This window comes from Ambystoma mexicanum, chromosome 6p (assembly GCF_040938575.1).
Source record: "Ambystoma mexicanum isolate Mex_15411 chromosome 6p, UKY_AmexF1_1, whole genome shotgun sequence".
NCBI lineage: Eukaryota > Metazoa > Chordata > Amphibia > Caudata > Ambystomatidae > Ambystoma > Ambystoma mexicanum.
This window is the reverse complement of record NC_090935.1, coordinates 1,500,867,125-1,500,893,014: the sequence shown is the minus strand read 5'-3', so window position 1 is coordinate 1,500,893,014 and position 25,890 is coordinate 1,500,867,125. Positions and strand designations below refer to the sequence as shown.

Here is a 25,890-nt window from a genome sequence, read left to right as displayed (position 1 = left end):
GAGTTGACAAACACTAATGGATTGACTTACCCAAACAGAAGAACAAGTTACTTCTTACCTTGTAACGTTCTTTCGACGGGATGTTCCTCCGACGTATTCCTCATCTTAGATATCTCCTTCCAGCTCTGCTGGCCTCGGAAAATTTTTTCTCTCTAGAGGGCGCTGCGCGTCGACGTCCTCCGAGTCGATGTCCCTCGACAGCCGCCGCATCGACGTCATCCTGTCTATTAAGGCCGCGCGCAGCGTCCGTTGCTCAGTTCCGTTTTGTAGCCCACAATAATACTTTCTGGACTAGACTAATCACCCTGAAGGAGCGTAAGCTGCAACAACACGGGAAGTAGAACTGCAGGGATGGATGGGAGGGCCGATGAGGAATACGTCGGAGGAACATCCGGTCGAAAGAACGTTACAAGGTAAGAAATAACTTGTTCTTCGAAGGGATTGTGTCCTCCGACGTATTCCTCATTTTAGATAGGCTCCCATAGCAGTATTCTATTATTGGAGGAGGGAGTACTGACTTCACACTGTCTTCTATTGATGAATAGAATGCAGTACAGCCCTTCCAAACCTAGTCTCTTGACTGGAGGAGGAATCCAAATTGTAAAAACGTGTAAAGGTATGGACAGACGACCATGTAGCGGCCGCACAGATGTCTTTAACCGGCACTCCTCTTTTGAGGGCCGATGAAGCTGCAATACCTCTGGTCGAATGAGCCCTAAGCTTTTGAGGGGGCTCTTTCCCTGCCAGTTTATAACATTCCAGAATGGCTAGAATGATCCATCTGGAAATGGTTATTGGTAACCCCAGCTTGTGACCTGCGTAACCTACAAACAGCTGGTCTGCCTGTCTTATCCTGGCTAGTCTACTGATGTAAAAACTTAAAGCCCTTCTAGGGTCTAGCCTGTGTAACCTCTCTTCCTCTTTCCCCGGGTGAGGAGGAGGATAGAAAGATGGTAGGGTAATCTTCTGAGTGATATGGAATTCAGAAACCACCTTTGGGAGGAAATTAGGCTTCACTTGCAGGACAACTTTGTCTTTGTGAAATATTGTGTGAGGGGGTTTACAAGAAAGAGCTTGTAATTCGCTCACCCTTCTAGCAGATGTAAGTGCTATTAATAAAACAGTTTTAAGGGTATGGAATCTTAACGAACAAGAATGGAGTGGTTCGAAAGGTGTGCCCATCAGGAAAGTTAGTACTAAGTTTAAATCCCATAGGGGAACTTGGAATGGTCTTGGGGGATAAACATTGGTTAACCCCTTTAGAAACTGTATTACCAAGGGTAATTTGAAATAGGATGGTTCTTCCGCAGTGCGCTTAAAGATGGATAGCGCTGCGAGATAGCCCTTAATGGTGCCAACTTGAAGGCCTGAATTCGCCAAATATAGAAGGAAGGACAAAACCATTGGTGTACCACATGAAAAAGGGTCGATATTCTGTTCTCTACACCAGCTGCAAAATCTGTTCCAACGGCAGCGGTATAAAGACTTTGTTGCTGGCCTCCTTGCCGAAAGCAACACCTCCATAACATCATCAGGGAGGTCCCAATCCTTGTACCTCAACCTTTCAGAAGCCAAGCGTGAAGGTTGAGGGTTTTGATGTCTGGATGGAGAACCTGACCTCCCTTCTGTGAGAGTAGGTTCTCTCTGAGTGGAAGTCAAATTGGAGGGCAGATGGACAAGTCTAGAAGGTCCGGGTACCACGTTCTCCTGGCCCAATCCGGGGCAATTAGGATCATGGTTCTCCAGAATCTTCTCAACCTCCTGATCATTTGAGGGATGACAGGGACCGGTGGGAAAGCGTACAGAAGCGGAAACTCCCAGTCCACTATGAACGCGTCTCCCAGAGCTCCTCTCGGGGGAAATTCCCTTGAGCAGAACAGATCGCATTTCCTGTTGACGCTGGTGGCGAACTGATCCACCTGAGGGGTTCCCCAAAGGGCGAAGATCTCTTGAAGGACTTCCTGAGCTAGTTCCCACTCGTGGGAGACTGTGCTCTGCCTGCTCAGAGCGTCCGCTGTCAAGTTCTTCTCTCCGGCTAGGTGAACTACCGATAGATTCCTTCTTGGATTGCCCAAAACCAGAGCTGCATCGCCTCTCTGCACAGGGGTAGTGATCCTACGCCTCCTCTTTTGTTGAGGTAATGCATGGCCACTGTGTTGTCCGTCATTATCAGGACGTTTTTCCCTTGTGCAGCTGGCAGGAACGCCTTCAGCGCAAGTCTGATGGCTCTCAGCTCTAACAGGTTGATATGTAGTCTGGACTCCGATGGAGACCAACGACCGCTGATGGTCAAGACGTTGGCGTGGGCTCCCCACCCCGTGAGTGAGGCATCCGTGACTACTGTTATCTCCGGCCAGGGTTGCCAAAACTGTTCTCCTTTCAGAATGTTCTCCTGACAGGCCCACCACTGAAGGTCTCGAGCTACTCTGTTGGGAACCTGAAGAAGATCTGTCATTCTCCCTGAGAATTGTGACCACTGAGCCCTCAGTGCCCACTGGAGGGATCTCATTCTCAGGCGAGCCTCTGGCACTAAGAAAATGCAGGATGCCATGAGGCCTAGCAACCTCAAAAAGTCGAAGGCTGGGAGACGTTGGGCATGTTGAAACTTGGTAACCATCTGTAGAATATCTTGAGCCCTCACCTCTGGTGGCGAGGCTTTTCCCAGGGAAGTGTCCAGGATCGCTCCTATGAACTGGAGTCTCTGCGATGGTATCATTTGTGACTTCTTTAAATTGAGGGAGAAGCCCAGTCTGTGAAGGGAGTGGCACACGTGATTTAGTTGGATCTGAGCTTGTTCCGAAGAAACAGCCCTGATCAACCAATCGTCCAGGTAGGGGTAGACGTGAATCCCTTCCCTCCTTAGACTTGCTGCCACTACCGACATTAACTTGGTGAAGACCCTCGGGGCGGAGGTCAGCCCAAATGGCAGCACTCGAAATTGATAGTGAGAGTTGCCAATTGGGAACCTCAGGTATTTCCTGTGTTTGAGATGGATAGGCACATGGAAATAAGCGTCCTGAAGGTCCAGAGATACCAACCAGTCCTGGAACTGAAGGGCCTGGAGGATCTGAGAAAGAGTGACCATCTTGAATATGTCTTTTCTGAGGAATTTGTTCAATTCTCGCAAGTCCAAGATGGGTCTCAGTCCTCCGTCTTTCTTTGGAATGAGAAAGTAAAGGGAGTACCAGCCCTTGTTCCTTTCCGCTACAGGTACCGGTTCTATGGCACCTTTCTCTAGCAGGTCCAAAATTTCCTGCAAGAGGAGCGGATCTGGAGCTTTCTGAGAGCTGATCCCCGGTGGATGACTCTGAGGTATACGTAGGAAAGGCAGGCAGAACCTTGGGCAACTGTTTCCAATGCCCAAGCATCTGACGTGATAGCCTGCCATACCGCCAGATGTTGAGTCAACCTGCCTCCTACAGGTGTCCTGTGAGGGAAGTCCTCAGAGTGGTTTTGGGGCGGCAGATGCCGATGGTAAAGAGGCACCTGCTGTTACTGCGGCTTTTGAATATCTACCCCGTCCACCTCGGGTAGTTTTTCTTTGTCCCCTTTGAGCCGGTCGTCCTCTACCTCTTCCGAATGCAGAGTAGAAGCGAAAGGACGAAAAGGAGTCTGACGGATTGCAGCTCCTAGGGATTTTGCTGCTGCTTTTGAAGTTTGCAGTTTCTCTAAACTGTCATCCGCCTTTTTCCCGAAAAAAGAAGAGCCATCGAATGGCATGTTCAAGAGCCTGGCTTGCACATCTGGGGCAAAACCAGACTTTCTCAACCAAGCGAATCTCCTGGTTGATGTACTTGCCGCCATTGCTCTGCTGATACTGTCAGCCGAATCAATGCCCGTCTGGAGGGATTCGCACATAGCGTCTTTACCGTCCTGTATAATATTCAGGAACGCATCCCTTTCTTCTCCCTCCAGGATGCAGTCAGCCGCTGTAGAAGCACACTCCCAAAGTGTATGGCTGAACCTAGCAAGGGTGCAAGTAGCATTAACAGATTTTAACGCCATGTTGCATGCTGAAAAGACTTTCTTTGCCATAGCATCATATTTTTTATCGTCCCTGTCCTGTGGGACGGTAGGATAAGCCGTCTTGACATCGGTAGAGGATGCTGCCTGTACCACCAGACTTTCTGGGGATGGGTGTTTAGACAAAAACTCCGGGTCTGTAGAGGATACCCTGTACTTTGTAGGCAGTTTTTTATTTACTGCTGGTACGACATCTGGGGTTTCCCAGTTTGTCATGATCTTCCTCTGAAGAGCTTTATGAAAAGGCACCACAGGATCCTCCTGTGGGCCTTTGTCAAGAATATCCGTGAGGTCATCTTGTTGGAAAGATTGTGAAGGTGCAGACCACCCCATGAACTCTGTGATCCTGGCCATTAAGGCTCTATAGGGGGTTTCAGCATGCTCCCCCGGGTCTGGCCTAGCAAACTCCACCTCAGGGGAAGTGTCTAACCCACTTGCCTCATGTAAGGAATCATGAAGATCCTTTAACCTGCGTTCTTCAGAGGAAAATTCCTCTCTAATTGGGGTTACAGGTCCCTGCAACTCAAATGTGTCTTCCTGTTCAGACAATTCACCCTCTTCCAAAATTGAGGACATAGTTCTCAATTGTTCTGAACTCATAAAGGGAGTAAATCCCATTTCCAAGGCAGAGGGTGCCGAACTTGTCATTATCGGCCTCGAAAACGTCGATGTCGTCGACGCCGACGTCGAAGGCTTCGAGCGTGGCGTCGAAAACAAAGGCGGAGGCCTCGATGACCTCGACAGAATTGGGATTCTACTCGACAATCTTGAAGCCATCGCCATCGAGGACCTGGGGATAGTCACTGGGTGTGTCGTGACCGTGACTTTTCTTGGCGTCGACGCCGGTGTCGAAGCTGGCGTCGAGTCACAAGACCCGTGTGTCGAAGGTCCCTTCGACAACGGCGTCGAAGACACCGACCTCGGCGTCGACGGAACCTTCGAGGAAGGTTTTGAGGTCATAGTCCTACTCGAGGGTCCGAGACGCGCTCGAGAGGTTTCCTTCGCCGGGTACTGCGACTCGCAGCGTTTTTGACCTTCGGGTCTTTCGACCAGAGCATCGCTCTCGGCAGTCTTCCAGGGGGTCGAGGCCGCTTTCTCGAAGACGCTCATCATATTTTTGCGGAATTCCTCCCATTCGGCCCGGGAACTATGTTTCATGGGGCAAGGGATTCTTTTTGCCGAAACAGAGGAAGAGGAAGACAGAGAAGGGGATCTTCGACGTCTCCTCTTCGAGTGCTTCGATCTCGAGGAGTGATGGGACCCACTCCGAGACCTGGAGCGCGAATGGTGACGAGGAGACGAGTGTCTCGACTTCGTCGACGAAGAAGAAGCTTTAAAAGTCTTACCTTTCTCCAGCTTCCCCCTACGCTCCTTCAGGGCCTTAGCTGTCATGGACATACAGTCCTCGCACTCCGAACAATGGTGTTCAGCTCCCAAACACCACAGACAAACTCTGTGAGGGTCAGTCAGCGACATCTTTTTCCCACAATCTCAGCATTTTTTGAAGCCGGATCGAGGAGTTGTCGGTTCCGACGAGGAAGCCATCGAGTACGGATCGAATAACTTGAGGTAAATAGGATTAATCTGACAAGAACTGAGCAACGGTATTGCGAGGCACTGAGTAAGCGCGGAAAAACGGAACTGTACAACGGACGCTGCGCGCAGCCTTTATAGGCAGGATGACGTCGATACGGCGGCTGTCGAGGGACATCGACTCGGAGGACGTCGATGCGCAGCGCCCTCTAGAGAGAAAAATTTTTCCGAGGCCAGCAGAGCTGGAAGGAGATATCTAAGATGAGGAATACGTCGGAGGACACAATCCCTTCGAAACAAGTACTGTGGTACTCATCAACCATGTACTCCAGTGTCCATACCATGGGAGACACTGCACCCAGCAGAAGAGAACCCAGAATCTGCAAAGTCGCTACCCTCAAGGAAGGGAATTTCAAGATGGTGCTGCATGCCGCAGATGCTGATGAAACTTTATGGTTCCTAACACCTAATGCTAGCCATTACCCCATAAACCGATCACTGATGTTAACTAATACTCATGTAATACGTGGAATTGAGACTCCAGAAAGGAATAGCGAATCCCAGCGAGAGATAGAACAACAATTGAAGATTACCCAATAAGAGTCAGTCTTGGAAAGTACCTCACAGCCTCTTGGCTATAAAAGAGGATGGGGAAGTTCATTCAGTGTGTTGGACATGGAGAAAGCAGATGCACATGCGGAGGGTCCCTTGATATAAGGGGAGATTTCTGGGGAGAGAAGGCAGTGCAAGCCTGCAGTGGCTAGAAGGATATGAGAGCTGCTTATTGCTGAAAACCATGGGAAGAAAGGCTTACCAAAAGGTATAGAAGTGTACCACCCAGATGCTTGGGGAAAGTGGAGATCCAGAGTCAGAAGTGATTCCACCAGCAACCCCATGTGAAGGAAATTAGGGGACAGACTCAAGGTAAGAGGGCAAGAGAAAATAAGCTGCCTGAAAAGGACCATGAATTATTACTCTGAATAATTAGGGGCTGGATACCCATTACACCAAAGAAACCCAAGTTTGAGGGACGAGACCTATTGTGAATCATGAAATCTAAAAGGTCTAGGAGAAAGACTTCATTTGAATTCTGAAACCTCAAGGTCCAAGAGAGGGACCTTTTGTGAACCCTGAGAAAGCTAAGGTCCAAGAGTCACCTGGTGTGAATCTGAAGAGAGCCAAGGTCCAGGAAGGACCGGTTGAGAGTACTAAGAAGTTTACAGTCTAGGAGAGACAAAACTTTCCAAGAACCAAGAAAACCTACAAGAAGCCTACGAATGGTGATATGCAAGCCAGCACAAGCTTACAGAAAGGAAAACTGTGAGAAACCTGGCGATGTCCTAAGAGGGCGAAGTAAGGTCTAGACAGTAAGAGGCTCCCAAAGAAGTCTTCCCAGGAACACTTGTTTGATTTGTTTAGACATTTGAGACTAGGATTACGACCATTTGCTTTGCCACATCTTGGAATACTTGTTCCATTAGCTTAATATTCTCATTAAGATTAGCTGTTGGGACTTCTCTGCTGGCCACATGATTTGGAGTATGATTTGTAGATCAGGGTGTCACAAAAGGTAAACGGAATTGTAAGAATAGGTTTTTTATGACTTAGAACCTTTGGTCCAAAAGGTGGTGTGCACCTCGATAAACACATTTGGTTCTTTCCAGGCAGAGTTTTATCTTAAATCTGTACTGTTAGGTAGGTGAGCATTCTGCACCAATGTTTGATTTTTAGAAATAAATTGTCAGTTGACTAGTAATCTTGTATCAAGTATTTATTTACTTAGCTGTTTTATCTCCTATATTTACATTAATGCCAACATTATCTGATGGGAAATGTGCTTATGTTTCTCCGATACCTGGGCTTTCCCAAGGCACATCAGCGTTTCACAAAAATCTCAAGATTAATTCTATCAACACAAAAGTACACATTTACAATTTATAATTATTAGTATATAATCCTTATTTTACCACATTGTGCAAATGACATCATTGTTTCATCACAATTATTTGTACAAATGTGTGCCTGTTTTTACATCTCCTGTCTTTGTTTATTCACAATGATTATGTATCTTAAATTCTATCTAGCTATGAGGGAAATAAGAAAAAAGAAGAGTGATTAAGGGAAGTCAGATATTATTCCCGTCTTTAAAAATCTGATATACTTAGTATGCAAACATTTCTAAGTAGTGTGATGAATCCTGCTGAGTCATCACTGACTCCAAGCCTAAAACCTCATCCCATGTGGTCAGGCAAAGCCAGCCGTTATGTGTTCCTGAACCAGGGGGTGTTTTTATGAGGAAGGATCACATGGGAGGAGATGGCTGTCAGGGAGCTGTGATGGCCTCTGTAGGAGAGACGCGGTATTCCATTCTATATGAAGAGGACGCCGCCATGATCCCTAAATATCAGATGGCATGTTGTCATTTTGCAAATCCTTCCCCTCTTAAAGCCCAAACCACTGTTTATGAAAAACCTCCTCAGCAAAATAAGCTTTACACCTCAGGTATGCAGGGTTTATATTCAACATCCCTTCATTATAGAGATTTTGATCCGGATAGGACCCTTGAGCACAACATCACTCCACATAATGTTTACATAATCTCTCCTGATTCTGACAGACTTTATTGCAAAAAATATATAAAACAATCTCCCCTTGAGAAGCCTAAAATATTTATGAACTCCATGTCCCATAATTCCTGGGATACTGAGAAGAAGAAGATGATGACCAAGGAGCCAATGGGGAGAAAATGTGCAGGAGCAGTTCAGAAGAGAAGAGTTGTGGGAGATGCACAGAACGTCTGCCTGCAGCGGGTCGGCAGCGTTTCAGACCGGGTAAGAGAGACTTGGGTAATGAGGAGGTGACTGAAGGGCAGCAAGGTCAGGAGAGAAGAGGCCCTGTAAAGTTGCACAGATCCCGGTGGCAAATGAAGCGAACGCCAACGCGGGAACCACACAAACCTCTGCACAATCGGGGAAGTCAGCCCTGCAGAAGACACTTGCAGCCTCAGCACGGTATACTGGTGAGTCAGCCTGAGAGTGGAGGGGGCACCGGCACATGCAAAACCGTGAAAGAATGTTTAAAGAATACTTTTGAATGCCAATCGAATCGAAGTAAAAGAAAAAGGAAACATGGAAGCATTTTTCTAATATGAAATGTCTTTTGGGGAAAACCTGGGACCAGCAGTGCCATAAGCCAAAAGACATTGAGGGAGAGATAAAGAGGCAAATGTTTGACAGCTCTCCTGACATGAGATGTCAGTTGGGGGAGGTCTGGAGCAAGCATTGCCAAGAGCCAAGAGAAATTGGAAGAAAGGTTGACAGACAGAGCTTGGACAAACCCTCATAAATCAAACGTCTGCATGGGAGAAATTGGTACAAGTAGAAACTCACGTCAACAAATTGTATCACTGAAGAAATATGATTGCATAAAGTAGAAGGAAGACCTGATAAGAGTATCAGGTAGTACGAGTTGTTGGAAGAAGACACCTGCCAGAAGAGTACACCAGGAGGTCTGTGTGATTCAAGAAGAAGATTTTTCTGGCAGAGTAAACCAGGAGTTTTCCTAGTAAAAAAGACATTCCTGGCAGGAGAGTAAACCAGGATATTGAAGGATTAAGTTGAGAAATTTCTGCAGGGGTGTATATCAGGAGATGAAAAGTGGTGTAAGGGAGAAACCATATAATTTTGAAAACAGTCATTTGATTTTGCCATTCTGAAAACTGTTCTAGAAAAGAGACATTTGGTGTTGCCTTCCTCAGAAAAGTGTTCTGCGGAAAAGACATTGGGCCTAATTACGGGTCCAGCGGTAACCCTGCCGGTGCTACCGGCGGGTTGCCGCCAGACCCGTAAAAATTACTAGCACCTGACTTCCCAGTGCCACCGGGCTATTACAAGTCCGGCAACCGGGAAGTCAGGCGCCAGTAATTTTGTTAAACCCCATTCCCATAGAGTTCCATGGGACTCTATGTGAGTGGGGACACAGAAGCACTGGCACTGTTGTTAACGATGCCGGTGCTTCCATGACGGCTTTGCCTACTGTGACCGCTGTGCCTGGCAGGGTCAGCGCTGTCGGGCACAGCGGCTCTGGCAGGCAAACCCGTAGTTTGCCGGTTTGGAAACAAGGATGCTGGTGAGCTTACCGGCACCCTTATTTCCGGACCGGCAAACTCCGCCTGAGGCCCATTGATTTGGTTATTCTGACAACTGTATTGTATGGATGAGACATTTCTGCTTTGCTAAATCCAAAGAGACATTTTCATTAATTTGGACAGAACATTGTTGGAACAGCATATTTACAATAGGTTTCTTGAATTGGTTCAGGGGAAGGTAGACAACTCCTGAGCACAAGGATTGCTTTATTGGAATCACTTATTTAAACCTTAACATTCTTTCTTTGGTTGGGTTGAAATTAAAGACATTTACCTTGCACAGTTTTGTTAGTGTGAGGGTCAGTTAGAAGTTGGACACAAGGTCAACTTGCTTACGTTTTAGTTTAATAGGTAGGGACATTCTCATTCAGATAGGCCTTTATCCCACCTTTATATTTGCAAATGTTGATAACCCTACAACTCTCATTTCTGACCCCTCACAGTACTCTTATCTATAGTTATCATCTATTTTATGTTAAGTCTACAAGGTAATTGGTTCTATTCTCATGGTATGCTATACATGTGTATTTATTATCATCTTGTGCATTTGTATCTGAAAGACATTGGTTATGTTATTTTAGTGGCTACTTAATGCTAATATGAGTTACTCTTCAGGTTAACGCATCTCACTTAACAATCTAGTCTGAGGGTTATACCTGTTGTCATATATATTTGTCCACCAATTTGTACATTGGTTTCCTGTTGATTCTTAGTTCACTCGTTCTACCAATCCTATTTAAAACATATAAGCATAGCGCCTTGTTTAGTTCCTCCACTTTCTAATGTGGCATCTATGTATACTTGAGAATTTGATCATAATGTACCTGTTGGATGTAGCAGCTCCGTACCCTTATCAAAAGTGTTCATATTTGGGTTGGTATCTTCAAAAAAATCTTTGGATAGTTATCCTGCAAATTAAGTTAATATATTTTTATAATTCATGTGGGGCGGTCAAAGGGAAGAACAAGTTACTTCTTACCTTGTAACTTTCTTTCGATGGGATGTTCCTCCGACGTATTCCTTATCTATGATATTTGTATCTCCAGCTTGCTGGCCTTGGAAAAAAAAATTTCCCAGTAGAGGGCGCTGTGCGTCGACGTCAGTCGAGTAGGTGTTCCTCGACAGCCACCGTATCGACGCCAACGTCATCATGCCTATAAATGGCCACGCGCAGCGTCCGTTGCTCAGTTCCGTTTTGTAGAGTAAGGTAGTTATTGCATGAATGGTTACTACCCTTGAAGGAGCATAAGCTGCAACCACAAGGGAAATGTTACTGCGGGGATGGATGGGAGGGGCGATAAGGAATAGGTCGGAGGAACATCCCATCGAAAGAACGTTACCAGGTAAGGAGTAACTTGTTTTTCGAAGGGATTGTGTCCTCCGACTTATTCCTTATCTATGATAGACTCCCATAGCAGTGGTATGTGGTTGGAGGCGGGAGTAAGAGATGCCATATTACTCTTTAAGAATGAACAGAGTGTAACACAGCTTTGCCAAATCTAGTCTCTTGACTAGAGGAAGAATCCAGGCTATAAAATTTGGTAAAGGTATGTGCGGACGACCATGTGGCAGCCGCACATATGTCTCTAATTGGTACCCCTCTTTGAAGAGCTGAGGAGGCTGCGATACTCCTGGTCGAATGAGCCCTTAGATTTTGAGGGGGCTCTTTCCCTGCCAGTTTGTAGCATTCCAGAATGGCTAAAATAATCCATCTGGAGATGGTTTGTTTGGTTATTGGTAATCCAAATTTATGTCCTGCGTAACCCACAAAGAGTTGGTCTGCTTGTATAATTTTAGCAAGTCTACTGATATAAAAACTCAAGGCTCGCTTAGGGTCCATCCTGTGTAGTCTCTCTTCCTCTTTCCCCAGATGGGGAGGAGGATAGAATGAAGGTAAAGTAATCTTCTGAGTAATGTGAAATTCAGAAACTACCTTTGGGAGGAAGTTAGGCTTCACCTGTAGAACGACTTTGTCCTTGTGAAAAATTGTATGAGGAGGTTTACAAGATAGGGCTTGTATCTCGCTTACCCTTCTAGCAGATGTTAATGCTACCAATAAAACAGTTTTGAGGGTGAGAAACTTCAATGAACAAGAGTGGAGTGGTTCAAATGGAGAACCCTTTAGGAAGTTTAAAACTAGATTTAAGTCCCATAAGGGAACTTGGAATGGTCTTGGAGGGTAAACATTAGTTAGACCTTTCAGGTATTGTATTACCAATGGAATTTTGAAATATGAAGGCTCCTCTGCAGTGCGCTTAAAGATCGATAGCGCTGCGAGATAGCCCTTAATAGTGCCAACTTGAAGGCCTGAATTTGCCAAATAAAGTAAGAAGGATAATGTACCACATGAAAAGGGTTTGATATTCTTTTCCCTGCACCAGCTGCAAAATTTATTCCAACGGCAGCGGTATAGAGTTTTAGTTGCTGGCCTTCTGGCCGAAAGCAACACCTCAATGACGTCATCTGGAAGGTCCCAATCCTTGTACCTCAACCTTTCAGATACCAAGCGTGAAGGTTGAGGGTCTTGATGGCTGGATGGAGAACCTGACCTCCCTTCTGCGAGAGAAGATCCTCTCTGTACGGTAGACGAATTGGAGGGTGGATGGACATGTCCAGAAGGTCCGGGCACCACGTTCTCCTAGCCCAATCCGGGGCAATTAGGATCATAGTCTTCCGAAACCTTCTCAACCTCCTGATCATTTGAGGAATGACAGGGACCGGAGGAAACGGGTACAGAAGTGGGAACTCCGAGTCCACTACGAACGCGTCTCCTAGAGCTCCTCTCGGGGGAAATTCCCTTGAGCAAAATCTGTTGCACTTCCTGTTGATACTGGTGGCGAACAGATCCACTTGAGGGGTTCCCCAAAGGTCGAAGATCTCTTGAAGAACTTCCTGAGCTATCTCCCACTCATGGGAGACTGTGTTCTGCCTGCTCAGAGCGTCCGCTGTCAAGTTCTTCTCTCCGGCTAGGTGAATTGCCGATAGAGAGATTCCTTTCTGAATTGCCCAAAACCAGAGCTGCATCTGAACAGTGGCAGTGATCCTACACCTCCTCTTTTGTTGAGGTAGTGCATGGCCACTGTATTATCCGTCATTATCAGGACGTTTCTTCCCCGTACAGACGGCAGAAAAGCCTTCAGTGCCAGTCTGATGGCTCTCAGCTCCAACAGGTTGATGTGTAGTCTGGACTCCGATGGAGGCCAACGACCGCTGATGGTCAAGTCGTTGGCATGGGCTCCCCACCCCGTGAGTGAGGCGTCTGTGACTACTGTTATCTCCGGCCATGGTTGCCAAAACAGTTCTCCTTTCAAGATGTTCTCTGGATAGGCCCACCATTGAAGGTCGTGGGCTACCTTGTCTGGAATCCGAAGGAGATCTGTCATCCTCCCTGAGAATTGTGACCACTGAGTCCTCAGTGCCCACTGAAGGGATCTCATTCTCAGGCGAGTCTCTGGCACAAAGGATATGCAGGATGCCATGAGGCCTAGCAACCTCAAAAAGTCGTAGGCTGGGAGACGTTGGGCATTTTGAAACCTGGTGACCATCTGCAGAATATCTTGAGCCCTCACCCTTTCCGAGGGACGTGTCCAGGACTGCTCCAATGAACTGGAGTCTCTGTGATGGTATCATCTGTGACTTCTTTAAATTGAGGGAGAAGCCCAGCTTGTGAAGGAAGTGGCAGACATAATCTAGTTGGATCTGAGCTTGTTCTGAAGAAACTGCTCTGATCAACCAATCGTCCAGGTAGGGGTAGACGTGAATCCCTTCCCTCCTTAGACTTGCAGCCACAACCGACATTAGCATGGTGAAGACCCTTGGGGCGGAGGTCAGCCCAAATGGCAGAACTCGAAATTGATAATGAGAGTTGCCAATTGCGAACCTCAGGTACTTCCTGTGCTTGGGATGGATTGGCACATGGAAATAAGCATCCTGAAGGTCCAGCGATACCAACCAGTCCTGAAGCGGGAGGGCCTGAAGGATCTGAGAGAGAGTTACCATCTTGAACTTGTCCTTCCTGAGGAACTTGTTCAATTCTCGTAAGTCCAGGATGGGTCTCAGTCCTCCGTCTTTCTTTGGTAGGAGAAAGTAGGGGGAGTACCAGCCCTTGTTCCTGTCCGCTACAGGTACCGGTTCTATGGCACCTTTCTCTAGCAGGTCTACAATTTCCTGCAAGAGGAGCGGATCCGGCACTTTCACCGAGCTGTTCCCCGGTGGATGGCTCTGAGGGATGCGTAGAAAAGGCAGGCAGTAACCTTGGGCAACTGTCTCCAATGCCCAAGCATCTGACGTAATAGCCTGCCATTCCGTCAGATGGTGAGTTAACCTGCCCCCTACAGGTGTCTTGTGATGGGAGACCTCAGAGTGGTTTGGGTGCGGCTGATGCAGTTGCCGAAGGTAAAGCGGCTCCTGCTGATGCGGCTTTCTTTCCTTTACCCCGTCCACCACGGGTATATTTTCCTTGGCCTCTTTGAGCCGGCCGTCCTCTGCCTCTTCCATATGAGGAATAATAGCGAAAGGACCTTCCTCTCCAAGAGGATCCTGAGAGACGAAAATTAGTTTGGCGGATTGCAGCTCCTAGTGACTTGGCTGCTGCTTTAGATGTTTGCAGTTTTTCCAAACTGTCATCCACCTTTTTACCAAACAGGGAAGAGCCGTCAAAGGGCATATTTAAAAGTCTGGCCTGTACGTCAGGAGCAAAGCCGGACTTTCTCAACCACGCATGCCTGCGTATTGTGGTATTTGCCGCCATGGCCCTGCTGATACTGTCAGCAGAATCAATGCCAGTTTGAAGGGACTCACACATTGCATCTTTACCATCTCTGATGATATTTAAAAATGTGTCCCTTTCTTCTCCTTCCTGGAGGCATTCAGCCGCTGATGAAGCACACTCCCAAGGAGTGTGGCTGAACCTAGCGAGCGTACAAGTCGCATTAATAGATTTTAAAGCCATGCTACAGGCCGAGAAGACTTTCTTAGCCATGGCATCATATTTTTTATCATCCCTATCCTGTGGAGCAGTTGGTTATGCAGATGTACTGCTTGATGAAGTTGCAGCCTGGACCACCAGACTCTCTGGAGTAGGGTGTTTCGATAGGTAATCAGGGTCAGAAGCAGATACCCTATATTTCGCTGACAACTTCTTGTTAACAGCAGGGATAACTTCAGGAGTTTCCCAGTTAGTTAAAATCTTTCTCTGTAACACAGAGTGAAATGGAAGCACAGGATCCTCCTGTAGACCTTTATCCAAAATGTCAGTGAGGTCATCCTGCTGAAAAACAGGTGAAGGTGCAGACCAACCCATGAATTCTATGATTCTTGACGTTAGGGTTCTATAAGGGGTTTCAGCATGTTCCCCTGGGTCTAATTTGACAAATTCCACTTCAGGGGAAGTGTCTAAACCACTTGCTTCCTTTAATACATCCTGAAGGTCTTTCAATCTTCTTTCCTCAGGGTCAAAAGTCTCTGGTTCAGGTGATATGGTCCTCTGCAGGTCAAAAGGCCTTTCTTGATCTGAGTCTTCCCTTTCCTCATAAATTGAGGTTAAAGGGGGGTGTTCTGAGTGAAAAGGGACAAAACTAATTTCTAAAGCAGAAGGAGCCATCATCACTGGCCTTGAAAAGGTTGATATCGTTGACACCAATGTAAAAATCCTCGAAGGCGCCGTCAAAGGCGTCGCGAAAACTGGAAGAGTCCCCTGTAGAACTCGAAAGGATTGGAACCCTGCTCGAGGATGTCGACGACGCTCTCGGCGTCGTGTCGGAGGCTCTTGGCCTAACCTTTGGCTGTGGAGTAGCCGTGGTTTTTTCTTTTATCGGCGTCGACTCAATCAACGGATGCGTCAAAGAACCCTTCGATAACAGTGTTGATGGCACCGATCTATGCTTCAAAGGGGCTTTCGACGATGGCGTCGGTAGATGCTTTACTTCCCGATGGCTCATGGCACTTTCGGGTCGACTCTTTCGCCGGGTGCTTCGACTCGCGGCGTTTAGATTTTTTGGGCTTTTCACCCGGGGTATCACCCTCAGCTGACTTCGAGGGGCTCGAGGCCGCATTCTCGAAGACGCTTAGCATCTTTTTTCTGAATTCCTCCCACTCAGCCTGAAAGCTGTGTTTTGTGGGGCAATGTACTCTTTCAGGGGAACTAGAAGACGACGAAGGAGATCTTCTACGTCTCTTTTTCGAGTGTCTAGACCTCGGCAAGTGGTGGGAGCCACTTCGAGACCTAGACCGAGAATGCTTTAGATGGTGAGGAGACGAATGTCTCGACTCTACCGCGGAAACTTTCGAGGAAGTTAAAACTGACTTACCTCTCTCGAGCTTCCCCTTACACTCCTTCAAGGCTTTCGCCGTCATGGATAGGCATTCCTCACACTCTGAACACTGGTGTTCGATTCCCAGACACCACAAACAGATCCTGTGAGGATCCGTCAACGACATTTTCTTCCCACAGTCTCTGCATTTTTTGAAACCGGACCGACGAGTCGTCGGGTCGGAGGAGAAAGCCATCGAGTACGAGTCGGTTTTCTCGAGGAAATATGAATATATTTCGACTGACGAACTGAGCAACGGTATTCTGAGGCACACGAAGCGCGGAAAAACAGAACTGAGCAACGGACGCTGCGCGTGGCCATTTATAGGCATGATGACGTCGGCGTCGATACGGTGGCTGTCGAGGAACACCTACTCGACGGACGTCGACGCACATCGCCCTTTACTGTGAAAAAAAAGAATTCCGAGGCCAGCAAGCTGGAGATACAAATATCGTAGATAAGGAATACGTCGGAGGACACAATCCCTTTGAAATGTAAGTTACTACTAATGCCTTGGCAGTTCTGGTCTCCCAAATGATGATTTCCTTACCTTTCTCTTTTATTTTCTTTCACGATGACAGCGATGCGCGTGTATGCTGGGGCGCCGCCATCTTGAAGCTCATTTTATTTGGGTTTAGCGTGATGACTTCATGCGTTCCTACATTGTAACATCATAACGTAAACATCGGCAGTGTATGGCAGGCTGTTTCCAGCAAGGAGCTCCTAAATTAGCATTATTAATATTTTCTGGTCATTTTATTAGGCTGTGAGCTTTATAAAATGTACTATTCTGTTGGTATTGATGGTTTAATCCGTTGTATTAGGAGTGTTTCAACTTACATTCTCACTCTAAACTCCCGAATCGTGCATCCCACATACAGTTTATTACAAATACATACAATAATATTTATTGCAAATGTTGTTCTGCTATTTATACATTTATGGACTGTCATTTATTGCAGTATATGTCTGAATATTGTTCAGGGCATGTTGCAACTGCCGCATTTGTAAATTCCTCTGATAGAACTTCCAGTTATGATGTTTGTTTGACATACCTGTTTTCTATTGTCCATAAAACTAGAGCTAAAGGTGGTTCCCAATGTGGGAGCTTCAGTATACACAAAAATTGGTAGTTCAGGGATATTATTCTGTAGATCTGGATCTATATGTAAAAGATGCCAGTGATTTGATCATTTGGTTATTATTCAAGATTTGTGTTATCATGCTACCTTATCTACCTTATATTAGGGTACCTTTTATGCTTTTTTGGTGTTATCAATTCTCTTCGTTCTCTACCTCTGATTTTATCTCTGGCATTTGTCAAACATTGCTTGAAATAGCCTTGTGCTAAAAATCTGTCTTCTATGAGCTCACATTATTGAAGAAACACAGAAACCTTGCTACAGTTTCTCCTCGCTCTGTTGAATTCACCAACCAGTATATAGTTAATTTTACTTTTGAGGTGACAGCTGTCGGCATATAACGTGGTGTTCACTTCGGTTACCGGAATGTTTTGGTGTGTATTTCTCTATTTTCAATGTAAATACATAAATCTAGAAAATTAATTTGTTCTTTGCTTTTCTCAAGTGTGAATTGTAATCCAAATTCATTTTCATTTAGATATTTACAATAATTGTCCAATTCAATCTCACTTCCATTCCATATAATCAAAACATCATCATTACCTTGTCAGACAAATCTGGATGAACCTTTGCATGTCTGTGCTCAAATTCTCCCGCAAATAAATTTGCCATTGATGGAGCAAAACATGTTCCCATTGTTATACCAATGATTTGCTGGTACAGCTCATCATCAAATAAAAATACGTTAGGTCTTAGAAAAAATTTCAAAAAGTCCTTCAACATTTACACACAGATAATTTGATGCTGATACATTTTGTTATATATAATCAATGTTTTTTAGTGCTAGTACATGATCTATCGATGTGTACAGTGCCTTAACATCCATGGTAGCCAATATATAGTTTTCATGCCAATTAATTTTGTCAAGGTTTTCTAAGACATGCATAGTGACCCTAGTGTAAGAATTCAATTTATAAACCTCCAGTCTTAGGATGGTGACAATATATTTCAACATATTTTCTATCGCCCACCCAATTCCACTGACTATTGGTCCAACCTCAGGTAGGTGTTAATAGTCCTTTTGGGAATCGTACCATTACTGAAACAACACTATGTCGCCTGGTACGAAACTGCGCCTTTGCCCAGTAAAAAAATGCAGACCCCCATTACTGCGATTAAGGAAAGCAGGAGTTGCTGGGGGGGGTCTCCCCTGCTCCTCTTAGTCGGGAAATGGGGATTGCAGGGTTGTTCTGCGCTTCCGTTAAATGTTGAGTGGGGGACAAGAACGTTTTAAGAAGAAAAAAAAAGGACCCTGCAGCGCCAACGCTGACCCACGCAAGTGTGTGGGAACTGACGCTGCAGGGATCGAGGGAAGTCGGCGGCACACTTCCATGTGTGCCACCGATAAGGTAAGTGGCTGGGGGTGGGAGGGAGCGGGGTAGGAGGATGAAGGCCTCAGTGATCTATCTGATCATTGCGCCACGCCATAATGGTCGGCAACATTTCTGTCGGCGGAATTACGGGCATCCTAGTGATCACATAGATTTGTCCTTGTGCACTTGTGGCAGAACATATATTGTCAGTATATGAGGATCATATACAAATGATTATATATTGTAAATGTATACTTTTTTCTGTTGATACAATTCATCTGAGTTTTTTTGTGAAAAGCTGTTGTGCCTTGAGAAAGGCCAGGTTTGGGAGAAATTTAAGCACATGCCCCAATCAAATAATATTGGCACTTATGTAAATATACAAAATAAAAACAGACAAGTAAATAACTACTTGATACAAGATTACTAGTCATTTGGCGATTTATTTCTACAAATCAAAAATTGGCACAAAATGCTCACCTACCTAAAAATACAGATTTAACTTATGTCGGACTGTCTAGTGGATAACAGTCAAGGTTAGGTGTCTGCAGCCTAGCACCTACACTTATACAAGAATAATATATTATATAAATGGAAGGCACAATGCTTAATATTCGCTTACCTTGATCATTACAGTTTTATCTTAGCCAATTCTTTTTGGTTCTAGAGAAAACCCTTAGTCACATTTGGTGTTTGGCTCAACCCATGCCTGTAAAACTGAAGAATAACCTTATACTTATTGAACCATTACATTTTGGTGTCATGTGTATCATTACGCAGCCTTCCAGTTTTCTATTGCTGTTCTGAGTTGGAATATTGTCTGGAGGGCGTTAGATAACTGTAATGTGAAGGTGAAAGAGTTGAGGCGCAGCTGCTGGGATATACATGAGGGAAGGCAGTGTACACGAAACTGGAGAGTTGAGTGGGAGTCATTTAGAGGTGAATGAGCTCACATCACAGGCCACCTAACTCCACACAGCAGAAAGTAACTGTGGCCATGGGAAGACAACGTTGATTTATCTTCCTCATGCTAGCAATAGCTACCATCGTCAAAAGAATACAGTTGAAGGCTCTCTGCATTGTGTACTGCACTTAATTCACGCAATGTTCTTGTTGCTTTACTAAAAAATCAAGTATTATACACTTAAAGGCCTTTTTGTTCATCCTTCACTTACTGCTGTCATATTTCTCACCGCTACAAGGCGACAATTGACTGTTATGCCTTCTGTGTCCTTGTTTTGCACCTTTCGAACTCTCTGCATCAGAACACACAGAGCATTGTGGACCACCTGGTCTTTCGCAAACCCAGTAAAACCTGTCTTTTCTCTTCATATCACCTCTATTCTGCTACTCTCCTTTCCTTGAAGGTATATGCTGTGCTTTACTAATTCTCTTTATGAATACATGTCAATTGATCCATACAAATCACACATTACAAATCATCAAGACTCATTAAAATATATAATAAAAACAACAAAATAAATAACAGTAATATTTCTTTTAAAACGCACATCAAAACATGTGCTCAGGAAACACACATCACATGGATTGCAATACCTCTAATAGTACCAACCATTTCCCATAACCTTTTCATAGCATCCCGTAGGTATGACTATGTTACCCTTTCTTATCATCAGGCAATGCTGCCACTTTCACCCCCCTTAACAAGAATCTAATATATCCATAACCTCTCACAGGTGTTTTTTGCATCAACTAGCTGAGTACAGGCAATGCATATGATCTCATACATTCAGCAGTGGGCACAGGATTCCCCATTAAGCCAGCTTTCCGTCCTATTAAATAACCTTTGGCCAAATTAGTTCATTTAGTGATTTCTACCACTGTAAAAGGCAGAGGACTAATGGTATTTTAAGCCACCTTAAAGTGCTGCATTCCTCACCTGCTGTAGGAGCTGGTTGCCCTCCAGAGCTGATAGGGAGAGTCGAAGGTCTGGGCATTCCACAAAGGTTGCAGATCAAACTCAATACCACCAAGGTGGTCTGGAGCCATTATCACAGACTTTACATCAGGTAGGGTGTGGTGGTCCATCACAAACTGTCCTGTACAAAGGGAAGACATGATACCTTTTAAGGTCCATCCACTCGGAGCATGGAGTGTTTGGACAGATCCAGCAGCGAAGTTAAAAGCAATCTCTATTTTTGAGCACTGCAAATGACAGTGAGATGAAGCGGGGTCATAGTTGCAAAGTGATCATCATTTATTTAATGTGTTTAATAATCTACATATTTCCAATATAGATTTCCTTTACCAACATCCCTGAGGAAAGACAAGGCTGCACAAACTGCATAGCGAATGTTGACTCACATTACCTAAGCCATTTTACTAATTTCATAACACTTCTCATGCTATTGCCACATTAGACAAAGACTGGATGGGCTGAAAAGCACAAGCTTTACTAACCCCTTTCCTCCCTTGATCCCTACTATGAATCCACACCTCAAGAAGAAAGAGCAGGTCTTTACTAAGTTTTAACAGGGCTTTAATGTGACACAGGCAGACGAGCAAGAGGGAAGTCTCGGCGCATTTTGATACTCTGTTCATGGACCCAGACCCAACCCTGAATCCAGTGCTGCTTTTCTGCTTTGGAGTCCCTTTCAATTTAATTTATTCTAACATAAACCAACTTAACCGCAGTGCTGATTTACTTTCATTTTGATTTTCTGAAACACAATTCCAGTCTTATGGAGAGTAACAAAATGAGGAATACACATTTCAACACTGATTATTTCATATTATATTCTACTCCTGAGGTGCAACATTATGCTCATTAGCACACAGGGCAGCTCTGTAAACAAGTGAAAATACTCAGAATGCAGGCTGTATTAACCAAGGAAAGCCTGTGCTGTGGTTGCCTACACGGATGCTAATGGTGCATTTTTTTTAAACGGAAAACAAAAGAAACGTACCTTTGTTCCGCAGCCCAGCGCTGTGCAACACTGCTGTTAGCGAAGTCCGTTTTCATGTTGATAATGTTACAGTCAACAACACTGAAAATGGACTTTGCTGACAGCAGCATTACGCGGCACTGCAAAAAGGGTAAGTGTATTTTCTTTCTTGTAAAAAATAAACACCATTAGCACCCATGTAGGGAGCTACATGCTTGCTAATGGCGATATTAACCTCAGCAGTGGGCTGACCCTGTCGGTAACGGCACTGCTGCCTGCGTTAAGGAACAAGTTACTTACCTGTAACTCCTGTTCCCCAGCATGGGTCTGGCATGGATTCACATGCTCATGAATATTCCCAGTCATCAGGCTGGGAATCCTCAGTAAAAAAGAAAAGCAGTTTTGCTTTAGCCTGAAAACTGCTCGTCTCCTCTATAACCAATCACTGTCCTCTGGGTCATACCGATCCATCCAATGACAGTTGTCTGCCTAAGCTCCACCCCTGGTGGCCATCTTCAGATTTGGTACAGCACGTAAAGTGGCAGTATGAACCAAGAAGAGCCACAGAGGGGAAGGAGGTAGGGTTTGCATGTGAATGCATGCCAGACCTATGCCGGAGAACAGGAGTTACAGGTAACTAACATGTTCCTTCTCCAGCATGGGGTCTGGGATGAATTCACATGCTCATGAATACGATTACACAGCAGTACATAAACATAACGACAGGAGGTGGCAAGGCTCAACAGAAGCAATACACTTACCCATGGAACAGACTCACCTCAAACAAACAGGCTGCATAGCACCGCTTGGCCAAACCGGGACTCCTCCCTGGAATCCCTGTCGACGCAGTAGAATCTCATGAAGTGTGGGTGGACCACCACATAGCAGCCCTGCAGATGTTGAGCAGCGGAACACCAGAGAAAAACGCTGTTGTCGCTCTGATGGGTCTGGTGGAGTGGGCTCTCAGCCGGTCTGGAAGAGGTCTGTTAGCCAGATGGGGACGGTGCATGATGCAGCCGGAGAGCCACCTGGATATGGAAGCCTTAGACATGGCCTTCCCGTGATTCACAGGTCCAAAATTCACAAAGAGTTGAGATGTCTTCCGAAAATCCTTTGTGCGTGCCCCGTAAAACTTCAAGGCACAAGCAACGTCTAGCAAATGCAACATCCTTTCCACCAGCGTAGAAGAGTTCGGGAAGAAAACTGGTAGAACCAAAGGCTTGTTGAAGTGGAATTCTGAAGGAATCTTCTGCATAAGGTTGGGGTGGGTCCGCAGAACCACCCTCGTATCGTGTAAGGACAAGTACGGCTGCTTGCAGGAGAGGGCCTGGATCTCCTCAACCCACCTGGCCGAGGTGATTGCTACTAGGAAAGTTGTCTTCCATGAGAGAAACTTCAGCGGGCCTGATGCATCGGCTCAAATGGTGACCTCGTGAGCTTAGTCAAAACCATGTTGAGCTCCCAACTCCTTGACGAGCCTGTGTGACCACAGGGAGGGCTTACCAGGCACCCCGGTATAGCAGGATATGGCAACAAGGTGCACCTTGACATAGGTGTGAGCCAGGCTAACCTTGGCCAGAGAAAGCAGATACAGAAGGAGATGCAGAGCTGTGACACGCAGGGGCGTAATCTTCTGAGTCCTGCACCACACTGTGAAGCATTTCCAATTATGGTCGTAGCACGACAATGTAGAGGAAGCTCTGACCTTGGCTAGGATCTTCTTACAATCCAGCAGCAGGGAATAATGCCCAAACTCAAAGGCTGCAGGAGCCAGGTCATGAGGCTCAGCGATGCCGGTCATGGTGCAGTATCATACCGCCTTCCCTGGAGAGAAGGTCGGAAAGAGGAGGCAGTTGGAAGGCTGGAGCCACTGACAGACAGAGCAGGTCTGGGTACCACATCTGTCGAGGCCACGCTGTAGTGATGACTATCATCCTTCATTGACACTGTGAGTGTGTTGATCACACGTAGTAGGAGCGGGATCGCGGGGAAAGTGTACAGGAAGAGCCCTTTCCAGCGGAACGAGAAGGCATCCCCTCGACTCCTTGGCTCAGGATATTTCCTGGCAAACTTCTGACACTTGGAGTTGGGAGTCGTTGAGAAGAGGTCAATCTTAGGAAGGCCCGACTCGCTGAAGAGGTGCAACACTTGCATTTGCTGAAGCTCCCACTTGTAACAGGACCGCAGCTCCCTTCCCTGCTGAGAGAGTATGCAATGGTGTTCTTGATGCCTGCCATGTGAAAGGGGACGAGGAACATGTCTTGAAGAATAGCCCAGCACCATAGGGACTGGGCATCCAGGGGGAGAGCGGGGAAGCATGTCCCACCCTGTTTCCTGATGTACAACATGGTGGTGGTGTTGACCGTGAAGATCCACAACAGTTTCCCCTGTAGCTGAGGCTGGAACAACTTGAGGGCCCAGAAGACTGCCTGTAGTTCCAGGACTTTTATGTGTAACTCTTTTTCCTCCGGGACCAGTGGCACCTGGCATGATAATGTCCTGTGTGGGCTCCCCATACCCTGCAGAGAAGCAGTGATAGTGACTGTAGCCTGAATCGGAGGAATCTGGAAGGGAGCTCCTCGAGTGAGGTGTGGCTGAACTGACCTCCATTCAAGAGCTTGACAGAATGCCCAGTTGTGGGCGATTTTGTCTGTTCATGTGTCCGTGACTTTCTGCCACCTGGCATCCAGGAATTCCTGGAGGGGCCGCATTTGGAGCCTGCAAAAGGGTCCTAGATGGATGCAGGAGGACATCATGCCCAGCAGGGATTTAATGGACTGGACTGTTGTGATTGACACTGTTGACAGCTGTTGGACCTGCCCCAGGATGGCTTTTACCCTCTCTTCAGAGGGAGTCGCCAGACATAAGATTGTGCTGAGCCAGGTGCCCAGGAACAGAGCGTTCGGAGATGGCAGCACGGAGGACTTCGGATAGTTGATGGAGAAGCCTAGCAAATTCAGAAATATGATGTTCTCCGCTGTGTGCTGGGTTGCCAGTGCATGGGAGCAGGACAGAATGAGCCAATCGTTCAGTTAAGGGTAAACATGGATTCCCCTGCACTGCAGATGTGGCGCTACAGGAGCCAAGCATTTGGTGAACACCCTTGTGCCAATTTCAGTCCGAAGGGAAGAACCTTGAATTGATAATGTCCCTGGATGACAAAACGCAGAAACCTCTGGTGTTTGCGATGAATGGGGATGTGGAAGTACGCATCCTCCAAGTCGAGAGTAAAAAAATCCCCTTTCTCCAGCTGGTTGAACACATGCTGCAACGTGACCATCCTGAACTTTTGGGATTTCAGGAACTTGTTTAGGCGTCGCAAGTCTAGGATAGGTCACCACACTCCTGACTTATTCCTTGCAAGAAAGTATCTGGAGTACACTCCAGAGACACAGAGGCACTGAGGGAGTGGTCCTTTTGCTCCCTTTTGTAACATGGTCTGAACCTCATGTAGAAGCTGGGACATGTGTAGTTCTTGATGTATGACAGGAGGAATGCAAGGGCACTTGCCTTGAAATTTTAAAGCGTGCCCCAGCTGAAGAACATCCAGCACCCATTTGTCCATGGAAATCTTTCGCCACTGATCGAAGAAGTTTGATAGTTGGCCTCCCACTGGGGTGGAAAGCGGGGGCGAAGGGATCCTGGGCAGGTTCAGGCCTGCTTGTGCGTCTGACCAGCAAGGGGGACGATGACGCTGGGTGCCACTGCCGTAGGCTTGGGAGTGACTCCTGTAAGCCTCGTGGGCGGTGGAGCAGGAGGGATAGCAATAGGGGGTGGTGTACTGTTAGGCAGAAACCTGTGCAGTTCCCTTAGGGACCACTGCAAAAGATTTAAGACTACAGGTGTTGGCAGTAAACCCACTTGGTAGCAGTCTGTACCACCCAGATTTACCTGGTAGCTGTGGCTGAGCAGTCAGACTTCCCTCAAGAAGAGTTAGGCGGTATGCAAAGTATACACAATAGGCACTCAGATACAACAATACAAGCAAACACTGACCAGAGCTTTGGTATCAAAGTATATAATTATTTATTTAAAAACATACAGTTTGAAACCCTCCAGCACTCTTATTGTAAAATATTCTAAACACAGTTACTATTGTAATATACACACCCCTTTGTTTCCTATCAGATAAATCACAGTAAGACACCACTTATTTTCATACAGAGGTGAGCGCTTAACTAGATTGCACTCTGATAAGTTTGTGAGAAAAGGAGGGAAAAAGACAGAATATGGAAAGGTACACCACTCTAAGATTCAGGAACACTGTTAGCAAGGCAGAAGAGCAAAAAGTCACTGGTGGGCCAAAGTCCAAAGGCTGGGCCCCCTCTTAGAGAGAGCAGAGCACAAATGCGCCCAAGATCGCACAGTTACACTAGGCTTAGAAAGTCTTGCAGAGGGTTCAAAAAGAGTTTAGAGAGGCTTAAGAAAGTTTAGCCAGGGTGTCCCAGGCTAACCCAGGTTCGAAAGCCGGGGGCTAAATCTACCCAGTACAGTCGGTAGCAAGGGAAGCTAGGC

General features: G+C 46.1%; 1 protein-coding gene across 1 annotated transcript in view; it reads right to left on the bottom strand.

Annotated features, from left to right (window-relative positions):
- Window positions 1–25,890, bottom strand: part of FRAS1 (Fraser extracellular matrix complex subunit 1) — a 1,618,415-nt gene that overhangs the window by 73,962 nt on the left and 1,518,563 nt on the right. Inside the window, exon 67 of the mRNA XM_069626341.1 lies at window positions 20,370–20,529. Within this exon, the coding sequence (XP_069482442.1) occupies window positions 20,370–20,529 (160 nt within the window). The remainder of the gene's footprint in view (window positions 1–20,369; window positions 20,530–25,890) is intronic.